Genomic DNA, 13290 nt, shown 5'->3' with positions numbered 1-13290 from the left:
AAAGGGACTTTTTGGTAGGCGGCTTTCGATCAAAATGAATTACTTTGATTTTTTGACTTTTAAAGGAACTCATGGCTCACTCTAGTCTGTCCAGTCTATAGGAAGTTGGGTCCTGTAGCCAAATCCCAAAAGCGTGACACAAAGTCACTCGAAGGTCACAGTCATTTTTATCTAAGCCAAATGGAATTTGTTTCCCTTCCCTTAATCTTTTGGATGAGCAAATGCACTAGAAGCTGTGGTCATCCTCTGGCAGAGGTGGGAAAGTAACAGGAGTTAACACACATAGCCAGTATAGTCCTCAAAGCCCTGAGCCATTTTCCCCGCAGCTACGCTGGCTATTCAGCATGGTCAACCTGAGCGTGATCCAACCGAGCCATTCTTGGGGGCGTGGCGACATCATATTCTCCACCTGAGTCTTTGTCTCTAGATTTCTCTAGCCATGGTTTGTTCCACAGGTTTTGTTCCAGAAGGTTTTGATCTCAGCCTTGATGCTGAGTCCGGGAAGGGTGTTACGGGGTGGTCAGCAGGGAAAGTAGATGAACACATAAGGAACCTGGACTACTTAAATATGTGCCGGTTTAGACCGTGGAGACATAGAGAACTTTCTCTCAGGACTTATATATATATTTTTTTATTTTATTTTTAAAAAAAAAATTTTTTTTTCAACGTTTATTTATTTTTGGGACAGAGAGAGACAGAGCATGAACGGGGGAGGGGCAGAGAGAGAGGGAGACACAGAATCGGAAACAGGCTCCAGGCTCCGAGCCATCAGCCCAGAGCCCGATGCGGGGCTCGAACTCACGGACCGTGAGATCGTGACCTAGCTGAAGTCGGACGCTCAACCGACTGCGCCACCCAGGCGCCCCTCAGGACTTATATTTTTATAGGAAAGAGTAACTTGGCCGCAAAAGGAACATATTCACAGAACCCACCTCTTCGTAGATCAGCAAGCAAGGTTCCTCCTTTCCCCAGCCGGGGGGTCCTTTTGTTCTTGTCCCATACTTGTTCTGACGCTACAGTTGATACTGTGAACCTTTTGCCCAGGAGGGGGCCCCGAAGCTCCCCCATCACTTTGTGCCGGTCGTTACGTGTGCCCGGTACGACCTAGGCGACCTTCTCCCCTCTTCCCCATGACCCCCCCCCAACCCTGTGAAGTCTGCACGTCTCCCTCTCAGAGTTCGCCCTGAGTCTGGGGGCTCCGTGCCCTGTTACCGGATACCCCCCCAGATCCCTCCCGCCCACTCCTCCCACAGTAGACAGCCACGAGAGTGTGCCTGTCCCGACAGCGGGCCACCTCAACCGTGGGTTTCTCTGTGCGTCCTTCCAGAGTGGGTGTTTGTTGGCCTGGTGATCCTGGGAATCTTCCTCTTCTTCGTCCTGGTGGGGATCTGCTGGTGCCAGTGCTGCCCTCACAGCTGCTGTTGCTACATCCGCTGCCCGTGTTGTCCAGATTCCTGCTGCTGCCCGCAGGCCTGTGAGTAAAGTGACTAGCGGGGAGATGTAGAATGATCGCGAGAAATGTCACCTCACCATCAGACGGCTGTGTACCCTGAGTTCCTTCTCCGCCTCCTTTCCTTCCACCTTAAAAGCTGGTCGTTCCAGGCTCACACCTCTGCTGGGAGCCCCCGGCATCCTGAGATGCCCATTGCTGTTTGCCTTCTCACCTGCCTGCACCTCTCCATACTTCTCATCCACACCAGTCACCCCTGCGTTTGCGACTCTCATTGGCACTATTGGTGAAAGGAAGGGCAGCTTCCAGATGTCAGGTTGTGGGTAAGGCTTTTGTCCTCTCTTCAGGCCCTCAGGCCAGAGGAAAGGCCATGCCTCTCGGATGCAGAGAACTCCTCTTTTAGCAAGCAGGGTATGCAGACTGCAGCCTTTGAGTACCATCCGGCCACGGATGAGTTTCATTTATTCCCGTGACAAAATGGTCCACAAAGGGACCAGTCCTTACTTGGGGATTCACAATTTTACCTGAATGGCCGAGCCCGTGTAGCCACTAAGTTGGGCACCCCGGCCATAAGCCGAATACATCTTGAAGGAGAAAGACATACGTGCATCTTTAATATCCTTAGGATTAAAGCAGTTTCCAGGAGGACCCAGGTTATTTGCTCTGCCTTTGAGAGCACAGAGCAGGGCCAGGTGCAAGCTCATTACCTGCTCTGCCTCTCTAGAAGAGGTTTGGGGTCCTCCTGGAACCCAGGAGGGTGGCACGGTGCTAGGCCTCCTCCGGAGGGACAGAGGCAGCCTACAGACAGTGTGGTTAGCGATGGGCCGTGCCGTCACCGCGGACTGCCATGACAGCTCCTAGTATTGCTTAATTACTCAGTTGCCAGCTACTGAACACTGTAATTCCTTATGTCATTGCTTTTGGTGGAGCTGGAGGAGTCCAAGGGGGTAGGGGGAGAATGGTTCTGATGAATCAGTTCAGGCCTAGGAGAACACACACACACACACACACACACACACACACACACAGAGGCATACATCCAAGAGCTCCCGTAAGCGCATCCTCAGGGAGTTTTGGTGTGAGGGTTGTGGAGGGTGGGACAATAATATAATCTCTTTTGCTCTTCATCTCCCTCCACAGTGTATGAAGCAGGGAAAGCAGCAAAGGCCGGGTACCCTCCCTCTGTCTCCGGTGTCCCCGGCCCTTACTCCATCCCCTCTGTCCCCTTGGGAGGAGCCCCCTCATCTGGCATGCTGATGGACAAGCCGCATCCACCTCCCCTGGCACCAAGTGACTCCACTGGAGGAAGCCACAGTGGTAAATGTAGTTCCAGCCCGCCCTGCCCCATGCTCCTCTCTGGCTTCCGCTCTGGTTCCTTCCTGATAAGAACCATCAGCTCAGTGCTTCTTCTTTGGAAAGTGACGGTCTCCATTCCAGAAGTGGGATCTCTCTAGCTCTATCAGATGTCATCTGGAACGCATGTCAGGCTCTCCAAGGGCTGCAGGATGTAGCCGCCCCTGCTTTCTTCCCAGACTCCTCAGTAACTAAGATGATGAGGAAAAGAGGCAAGGCACCCGTTGAATGTGGGTCATCCAGTGAATAAATAGTTCTTTCAGCCCTACCTAGGGTTCAGGACTGGTGCACTACAGTAGGTGCTGTGAGGAACACTAAGAAGTTTAGGACACGGTTTGCCCAGGAAGCGGTACGGCCCAGCCAGGGAGAGACAATAGACTTTTATTAGGACAATTAGATGCTGTAAAGAGTATGGTGCTGGGAATTCAAAGGATAAAGAGCTGGAGCAGTTACAGAGCGTTCAGGGAAGAGGTGGATTTGAGCTGGGCCTAGAAGAACACAAAGGAAAAGGAGAACGGACAGCGGGTTGCTGGGCACCCCCAGGAAGGACACATGGTGGAAGCCTGGGGCTGGAAGAACAGGGTGTGTGCTTGACGGTCTCCAACTTGGCTGACTGGAAGAAAGTGGGAGGCTTTAATGGAGCCTCACCCAGGTGAGGGAGGGCCTTGAAACCCCTTCAGGAGAGCCGGGACTTGGTGCCATAAGGGAGTCGGAGCCACTGCGGGCAGGTTCCTGAGTTCTTGGAGAGGTGCTGTGCCAACAAGGCCGGTGGGAACGGAAGTGAGTGGGATCAGCGATCCCGGGCTGAGGGGTGACTGAAGCCGTTCAGGGGGTATGAGAGCATCTGGGTCGTGACGGAGGCCATGGAAGTTGAAATGAGCAGGTAAATCTGAGAGAGACTTCGAAAGAGGAAGCAGGTATGGCTTTAGGGAATGCAGGAAAGGGGAGGCTTCAGGAGGAGTGCAAGCTGTCCAGTGATACGCACCACAGACAGAATTAAGTACTTGGTAGGGAGAGCTTATTTGGATGGAGATGAGCCCTGGTATCTAGGGCATGATGCATTCGTGGTTACTGGCGAGGGCACAGGGGTAGCAGGGGCGGAGAGACATTAAAATGTAGCTTTCCGGGAGGTGTCTGAACAGGATTACAGAGTCGTAGCGATTAGACGTGTGTGAAGTATATTTGGAAGGTAACTTAAATCCCTAGGTGTGGATGAGCCAGCAGGGTTGGTAAAACAGACACTTCTCCCCTGGAGGTATCTGGACTTCTTCAGTGGGTACGGGAAGAGTATCCGGCCCACTGAATGACCTGTCCGTGCTGGACCCTGGAAGGAATGGATATCCTCAGTGAGCAATTGGTATTTGTGGGTTTGTTTTTTTTTTTTTTTTTTTACCCTCTCCCTGGAACTATTCGTAGAATTCTGACGTCTGAGCCTGGGAATGAGTCACAGACTGAGAAGTAAAAGTTAATGATCAAGGACACACAGAGAATTGGAGAGATAAAGACAATATAGTTCGTTTCTCCCAAGGATGGAATGGGAAGAGAGACGTTAATGGAACTTGTCTCATAATCGGTTTGTGGCTTCCCCTTTCTCCAGTCTTTTTATCCTTCCTTCCCACCAGAACCCATTCCCTCTTACGTTTGGAAATGGATTCTTGTAATGAAATGATTCTTACTCATCGGGTGACAGACACTTCCTCTCTCCTGATTTCAACCTTTTCCTGGTTCCTGCCATACTAACCAACTGCAGTTAGAAGTGGCTGGAGGGGGGCGCCTGGGTGGCTCAGTCGGTTGAGCGTCCGACTTCAGCTCAGGCCAGGATCTCATGGTTTGTGAGTTCAAGCCCCGCATCAGGCTCTGTGCTGACAGCTCGGAGCCTGGAGCCTGCTTCGGATTCTGTGTCTCCCTCTCTCTGTCCCTCCCCCGCTTTGCACCGTCTCTCTCTCTCAAAAAAAAATGAATAGATGTTTTTAAAAAAAGTTTAAGAAAAAAAGAAATGTTCCTTGAAACGTAGGAACACTTATTATTTCAGAGAGCAAGAAATCCCAAGGAAAAGTGGCTCCGGGGTTGCTTAATCGATCGGTTCAGGTAGCACCACTGAAGGTCTGAGTTCTTTATAGCTTTTGTTCTGTCCTTCCAAGCTGGCTCCCCTTAGGATCCTGTGGTGACTGGGATAGTTCCAGGTACTAAATGCATTCGGAGAGCGAAAAAGATACGCTTCTCCCTTGTGCTGCTTTTCTCAAGAGTGAGGAAGCCTTTTCCAGAAGCCCCTCCCCCTTCTCACAGACTTCTTGGTGGTTTTATTGGCAAGAATTGCGTCCTGTGCCCGTTTCGGTACCAGATTGGCTTGAACTAATCGAGACGCGTCTCTTAGGCCAAAAACACCTAATCACCTTGGAACTGAACAAAATCAGGGTTCTGTTAGCCGGCAAAAAGGGGAAGATGCACAACCCATGTTAGCCACAGCTAGTCTGGCCCAGGTTGTCATTGTGTGGTTCACTGAGTCAGGATAGCATTCCTCATGACCCCTAGTGGGCACATTTCTGTACTCATGGCCCCATGGACAGAATTATTGATGGCCTCTGGTTATTTGTTAAGAAAAAGGTGGCTTAAGCCAGTGTTCTATGTACGTTATTTGTTAAAGAAGGTTAGAGATGTTAAGAAGTGCTGATTTATAAAGATGTAAGTTTAGCCTATTTTATATTTATATGCTAGCTCAATTTTAGGGTAATCATCTAGCAATAGTGATTTTTCAGGTTACATTTGTGTACAGTGCCCTTTTGAACCCTCTGGGTGGTTGGAAAGGCATCTTTGATGAGCTGTGTGTAGTACAGCCAGTCAGTTACCCACTGGGAGAGAGAAGAGGCGCCTTGATTCCCTCCCCCGTTCTTCTTGGCAGCTACTTGAGACCTCTGTTACAATAGAAGAACTCTCTCCTCCTGTCCTGCCCTGGACTCAGCCTCTTCAGCTTTGTCAAGGTTCTCTCTTTATTGAGTACCCCACATTCCATCCCAGTCTCCCCTCTCCTTGCCGGACTGTCTTTCTCTAGAGACTCCTTCCTAGCAGCATTCAAAGCGTGCCTGAATCTCTCCATTAAAATAAAACAACAATTTGCAAAAACCTCGTAGTCCTTGGATGTTGCTTCCCTACCCCTTTTCTCCTCTTCACAGCTGAACTCCTTCAGCGTTTCGGATGTTTCACGTCTCCATTTCCTCCGCTTTTCGCCAACTCCTCGACTAACTTCCACCTCGCTATCGCTTTCACTACTCCAGAAACAGTGCTTGTGAGGATCGCCTTGTGGCAAACCTAATCAATGCTTCCCAGTTCTTAACCTCCCTTGACTTCTCAAAGCGTTTGCCACCCCTGCCCCACCCCTCTCTCTTTGCCTTCCCCAACACGTTGGTTAGTAATTTTTCCTACTTCTTTCTCTCCACGCTGGCTGGCCTTCCTCCTGTTTTGTCCAAGGTCCTCTCCCTGGGAAATGTTATCTACTCCCACGGCTTCAATCACGTTTTCTATGCTTATGGCTCCCAGTCACTGTCTCCAGCCCCTCTCCTGCTCCTCAGTCCCATGTACCCAACTGCCTGGACATCTCACAGGCATTTCAAACTCGGACTCTAGGAAGTCGAATTAGTCTGCTGTTTTTTGACTGCAAACCAACTCCTGCATTTCTCATCACAACAGGTGGCCCCGTTGTCCACCCGGCAGCCCCCACCAGAAGCAGGGACCTCGTCCTCATCTCTGCCTCACTTCCCTCATCCGGTTGGTCACCAGGTCCCTCGGATTACACCTCAAAATAACCTTGAATCGGTTTACTTTCCTCCACCTGTATTGTGCTATCCTAGTCCCTGCTACCCTTATCTCTCACCTTGATGAACGCAACTATCTCCGACACTGGCTTTCCACCGCTACTCTTGCCTTGTTCTAATTTCTTTTCACATCCACCTGGCCTCCCCTCATTCTTCTTACAAAAGAATTGAGTAGGCAAGTAGGGTTTTGAAATGTCATTTTCAAAACTAATAAGGATATGCGTCTATATATATGCCTACTGTATGTATACAGAGGATATGCAAATTTTAAACATCACTTCTCCCACAACTGAGCTGCTATCACCCTGGGGGTGGAATGTGGCAGCTGTTCCATCATCCATAAACAGCCTTACTTAGCTCATTAAGATAGGGCAGGAAAAACAAGGCTATATCCATGGGTATCTGCCTCAGAGACTTCTTCTGCAAGTTTTATAAGCTAGGCTTGGCTGTAAAGGAGAGATGAACTGAAAAGTAGCTGATTTCCAGTCAACTGGGTCAAACATATCAGCTCAACTACTTTAACAGTAAGAATTTTTGTAGGTTGGCATCAAAATGAACATCCCAATATTCCCTCCCCGCCAGAACCAAAGTCGCCGAGGCTAATCCATTCGAGGAGTTGAAGTATGAAGAGCCACAGCAACGAAAGGACTTGGGCCAGACAGAGCTCGAAAAGACAAATAGATCCCCCATCCATGCTAAACTGAAACATCACTGGGGGGAAAAGTCATTTTCCAAAAAGGGCTGGACTTTGGCCAATGGTCCAGGACCTGTCTTTTCAAACTATCGCCACACATCAGAGAGTTCTCGGATCTTCAGGCAAATTACAGATAAAAATCAACCTGACACCATTTTACTTGTTTTCACGTAAGAAAAACTTGATGAATGCCTACGAATTTTCCCTCACAGAATTTGCTGTCTAGCAAAATGGGCATTGGGGGTTTGTGAATGGAAATAAAACAAGTAAAGAAATACAAAGCAGTGTATGATAAGACTGCTCTCTGATGCAAGCTCAGAGAAGGAAAAGTCTCATCTGCTTGGAGGGATGAAGAGAGGTGTTCTGGTGTTTTAAATGCTCCTGAGCATATACGTGACACAGAGCCAGATTCTGCCAGGATGAGAGAACTTGTTTTCGTTCTAGTTTTAGTGTGCTACACAATCAAACTTACAGTTTTCCGTTGAAAAAAAGAAACACCTTTTTGCAGGGAGAATGGCCTAGCTTTTTAGCTACTGAAACCAAATAGATGATACGTCTAAAGTCTAAATATCAATAATTCGTCCTCGTCCTTCTCGGCAAATCGGAGGGATTTAGATTTCTGAAGACGTTAGCTGAAGTCAAGGCAGAAAGTATCTATTCTAGCAGAGTCTCTTTATAATGCCAGGATTGGAAGGTGAGACAACTGTCTTCATTTGAGGCTGTAAATAGTTACTGTAACTTTTCAGGGACATGATAACCTGTGCATACATCATCAAACCTGTCTCACAAGGAGGAGTGTGATTTGTTATAATGACACAGAAAACAATCTATGCTCTACTCCGAGTTGCAATTAACGGAGAGGTTTCCAACTGTTGCTCAGAGAGGCGGCCATCTCTCACCACCAGGGGACAGCTGGGACATTGTTCCATAAAGCAACACCTCCCCACCTCCCCTTGATCTCAGTATGACTGAATGTTTACCGTAAAAGTGCTTCACGTATTTAAAACACCTGGCTGAAGCCATAGCTCAGGTAGGGTAGGCCCCTTCCCTAATGCCTATAGCACCTGCTAGTGTTCTCCTTTAAAAAATAACCATCAGTAATGGCAGCAAAACTGACCTAAACCTTGCTGCTCCCTCAAGCCATCGTTCAAGTCCTCCCCTTCCTGGCCAAAACCCTCTGACCAACCAACCACATGGCTGCTTCTGCCTTACTCTGCAGTCCCTTGTCATATAGTTTCTATTTCTGATTTCTGTTCGTTCGTTCGTTCGTTCGTTCATTCACTCATTCATTCATACAAACACATGTTTCTAGGGTCTACAGTGTGCTAGGCTCTGTGCTTGTGCTGGAGATGCAGAGATAGAACCGGTCCTTGTCCTCAGGAAGTTTAGAATCTAGAGAGGGAAACTCTACAGGAAATACTCTTTCCGAGGAAATCATTACCCCCCGCACCACCCTCAGACTAGCACCAATTCAGCTCAAACGTTTATTTATTTAAAAAAAAATTTTTTTTTTCAACGTTTTTATTTTTATTTTGGGGATAGAGAGAGACAGAGCATGAACGGGGGAGGGGCAGAGAGAGAGGGAGACACAGAATCGGAAACAGGCTCCAGGTTCCGAGCCATCCACCCAGAGCCTGACGCGGGGCTCAAACTCACGGACCGCGAGATCGCGACCTGGCTGAAGTCGGACGCTTAACCGACTGCGCCACCCAGGCGCCCCTCAAACGTTTATTAAGTGCCTACCAAGCACTGTTCTGGGCTTTACGCTGATCTAGAATAAGACTTCTTTTCCTTCGAAAATCTTTGGGAAGATGAGACATTTATACAAATAATTTGGAACAAACTAGAGCGTCTTGAGGGTCCTAGTGAAACTTCCAAGTAAATGGTTTATAAGAGAGAAATGAGATGGAGAGAGAGAAGAAATAGAACTTTATAGCTATGAGAATCAGAGAAAGCTTTTGGGATGTGGTGCCATTTGAGCGGCCCCTGATAATTACAAGGAACTCAAAGAACTCTACCGATTAGGTCTTTGTTGTCCTCTTTTTTACCTTTAAAAATTTTTTTCTGTATCTGTCTTCCTTGTGAAGAGAAAGGTTGGGAAGATTTAAAGTTGGGGGAGTATTAGTTGCATTTTATACACATTAAAACCAGGTACTTGGTAGGTCATCATTTATTTGAGGCCCCTCAATAAACCAGCCACATGCCGACCAGTGCCCAGTTCCCTATTTCCTAGCCCTGTGTTTCATCCATCAGACATGACTGCCTCAGAACAGACGTAGCAGTTCTGTGGGATAATTGCATTTTAATTGAACTGTCTGTGCTACTCTGTAAACGCCTCTGCAGAGATGGAGGGAAGAGTGTGTAGCTTGATAAATGAAATCATTCCTGCTAATAATCGCTTCTGCATAAGGATTACGGATCTAACCTCCAGGAGAAGGTGCCACTTACAAGCGTGTGCTGAGATTCATTAGCTTTTTTTTTTTTTTTTTTTAAAGTGATTCCACAATTGGAGATGAATCCGAACTGCCCAGAATGTTCTCATATAGAAAATTGGTGCACCTGCAAATGGGTGTGGGGGCGTTCTTTCAGTTTTCGGTGCCAGGGCTGTGATCAGAGTGCTGCGGAATGCTGTATTTTAATCTTCCGTGGACATAGCTCGTGTGTGGGGCTTTGTCCACAGCCAGGGTAAGGTGACCAGAAAGCAGAAAGCAGAGTCCCCTCTGGAGGCGCATGCAGTCACGTGGTTTCCTTATGGCATTCGCCCTGCTTTGGGAACAGAGGACGTTGGGGGTTGGGTCACTTTCTTCCATCCCGTTGTAGAGTCCTGACTGGCTGGAAGATAGGACGACGGCTCAGATCCTCCCACCCAGGGCACACCTACGAGCATTTCCTACTCTGGGCTTTCTCCTCTTGTCTTTCCTACTACCCCTGACTCCTAGGCTCCAGGGAGGCTTCAGTCAGATAACATGGTTCCAGCCCTGGTGCTGCCAGTAATGCTTGAGCAAGTTATGAAATCCCTCTGAATCAGAGTTTTCTCAACCATAAAATGAGGCTACCGGAACTTCATTAGGGGTTGGGAGGAATGAACGTGCATGAAAGCATTTAGCACCGTACCTAAGCACATTGATAGTGCCCAATGAGTGTTGTCTCTTGCCATTATTGTTACATCCCCATCCCATCCCTTCCCTTCTCTTGTTTCCCTTATCTGTGAAGATTAGACGTGCCTGTGTCTGGTCACCCTTGAGGCTGGTATTGGACTTGGCTGATACTTAAGTGATATGGGGCTTCAACAGCCTTTGTAGCTGACAACATGAGTGATGGGAATGTAGGAGATGGTATTATCTCTCAGGCGTTAGTTTTGTTTCTTATTAAGCCCTGAAAATAGCACCTGCTTGTAACCACATAGCGGCAGGTTGAATTTATCATGTCTAGAATATGGCATTCCCTTTCCTAAAAGGAAAATGTTAAAGAAATAAATGGAACCATACTTAGCAATCCGTGTGGTTTGCACCTTCCTTGGCCCAAATGTATATCATAGTCTCTAATCCCAGTTATGGAGTTTTTGCCTCATCTCCCAGGACACTAGAGGCGTTCAGGCCACCTTTGTCAAGGTCCCTGATGTTTGGGTGTCTGTTTTATTTACATGTGCTCCTACCAAGTGAAGATGTGATCCCCAGATGGTATAGAATGATCTGTCTGGAAAGTGGTCTTTTTTTTTTTTTAGTGTGAGTATACTTCCCTGAGCTTTGAGAAGATGATCTTTAAGTGGAGCTCTAGAAGGTCAGAAAGCAGGAAACAGAATTTAGCAAGTGACCCCAAATACACTGTCCTAGAACTTTGTTATTTACCTGCTGTTCCTCCGTTCCGGGGGCACCGTCTGATAAAAGGGATCTCAGGTATGGTTCCATAAGTATAAATATAGATGACTGTCTCCCGGGTGATTTCAAAAAGAGTTGTCATAAGCGGGGACCATGTTTCTTTCACTTGGCAAAATGGAGGCCCGCTCCTGCTTTTTTCAGCCCACCTTCCTGTCCTTTCCTTAACAGTTCGCAAAGGCTACCGGATCCAGGCGGACAAAGAGAGAGACTCCATGAAGGTCCTGTACTACGTCGAGAAGGAGCTGGCTCAGTTTGATCCGGCCAGAAGGATGAGAGGCAGATGTGAGCGTCTGTTAGTTCTGTGTGATCTGCGCGTCATGCGGGAGTTCAACGCTTGAAGGGGGACTCGGGGGTTACCAAACCTGGGCAGCCCTGAGCTCTCAGGGTTAGAACTGGCAAGGGTGCCGGTGACATCCTGAGGACAGGAGCCTCAGGTACACACAAGGGAGAGGAAGGGCTTCTGGTGCGAGGAGTAGAGCAGACGTGTGTCCCTTGGCTTACGTTGTATCTCTCCACGGAGTAGCCAGCGCTGTTGGGCCTGTGCAGTCCTGGGGTTGGACATACTTGATTCCAAGAGTCTCTCCCTGCTACTCTCTTTAAAACAGATTCAGAATAATGACAAAAGATGTGCGGTTTTTTCCCAGCACGAAAGCCCCCATCATTGAACAACGGTCCAGCTGCTGACTTGCTAGAGGGGGGCCTCGAGGAAAGTGAACGAGCAAGTGTGCCAAATGAATCTACAAAAAGGAGGCCCGACGGTCCTCTGAGATCCCCAGCAGCAGAGACCGAGGGGCTAGCAAAAAGGGTGTCCCTCTCGTCAAGAGAACCTTTAAATCACTGAGTTGCAGGGCCCCAACCTTAACTCACTCGCAGCCCGTTGGATGCTTGGCAGCCGACACGGCTGATTATTTGGCGTGGATTCCAAATTACCTTCCGTGATGAGGGGCGGCACGGGGCAGGTCTGACGTAGATTCGCTGATTATCAAAAGGGTGCTGGCGGGCCTGGTGGTGAGGTCACAATGTCTGTCTCTCTTTGAACCCTCCTTGCCTTGGAAGCAAGGAGAGACTCGATAGAATTGTTGGGGAAACAGTCCCAGACTAGAGGCACTTTATTCAGATTAAGGACAACATATTCCTCCCAGTTTGCAATGCTAAATTCATCCTGTCTGGGCTGCATCCTCCCACCGCAGGGACTATAAAAAGACAATCTCCAGATTGGAATGTCAGGAATGCAGATGTCACTGCACTTGACAAGTTAGTTGTAACGTGTTGTCATGGAGCCCTGTGAGGGGACACAGATAGGGATCAAGGAGAAGGAGCCTGGGAGGAAATCTGTGAATCTCACGGCTCAGAGAAAAAGTTAAAACCTGAGGTTAAGCTAAAAGGATGGGTGCCGGTTTAGGTGATGTCTCCTGCCTACCTGGATGGTCTTGGGGGAATGACAGATCATTAATGTCATGGAATCTTAGCATCCATGGAATCTTAGCATCTTAAAGATGGCTGAGGTCAATCTTTGCAGTGTACAGATGAGGAAACAGAAGCCCAGAGGGTTGAAGTGACCGGACCAGGATGAGAACCCAGCTCTTCTGATTCCCAGTCCTGTACTCTTTACCCAAGAAATTTTTGAGCAAACTGGATGGCCCCGTGGCTGCCGCGGCTGTATCTGTTTAGAGATCACAGCCTTTTACCTCTTAGGACTTTAGTATGTTAGAGCTGAAGAGACTGAGGTTGTTGAATCCACCTCCCTCATTTAAAAAAAAATTTGGGGGGCACCTGGGTGGCTCAGTCGGTTAAGCGGCCGACTTCGGTTCAGGTCATGATTTCGCGGTCCGTGAGTTCGAGCCCCGCGTCGGGCTCTGTGCTGACAGCTCGGAGTCTGGAGCCTGCTTCAGATTCTGTGTCTCCCTCTCTCTGACCCTCCCCCGTTCATGCTCTGTCTCTCTCTGTCTCAAAAATAAATAAACGTTTAAAAATTTTTTTTCCAAATAAAAAAAAATAAAATAATTTTTTTTCAAATAAAATAAAAAAAATTTTTTAAACATTTATTCATTTTTGAGAGACAGAGAGAGAGACAGAGCATGAGTGGGGGAGGGCAGGGAGAGAGAG

At 48.1% G+C, this 13290-nt stretch overlaps 1 protein-coding gene across 1 annotated transcript in view; it reads left to right on the top strand.

Annotated features, from left to right (window-relative positions):
- The window catches only part of ILDR2 (immunoglobulin like domain containing receptor 2), a 59884-nt gene that overhangs the window by 39974 nt on the left and 6620 nt on the right, over positions 1–13290 (top strand). Inside the window, exons 5-7 of the mRNA XM_043569007.1 lie at positions 1328–1474; positions 2591–2767; positions 11353–11466. Coding sequence (XP_043424942.1) covers positions 1328–1474; positions 2591–2767; positions 11353–11466 — 438 coding nt within the window. The remainder of the gene's footprint in view (positions 1–1327; positions 1475–2590; positions 2768–11352; positions 11467–13290) is intronic.

Source organism: Prionailurus bengalensis, chromosome E4, assembly GCF_016509475.1.
Source record: "Prionailurus bengalensis isolate Pbe53 chromosome E4, Fcat_Pben_1.1_paternal_pri, whole genome shotgun sequence".
Classification (NCBI taxonomy): Eukaryota; Metazoa; Chordata; class Mammalia; order Carnivora; family Felidae; genus Prionailurus; species Prionailurus bengalensis.
Note: the sequence above shows the minus strand (reverse complement) of the source record. Positions and strands in the feature narration are given on the sequence as shown.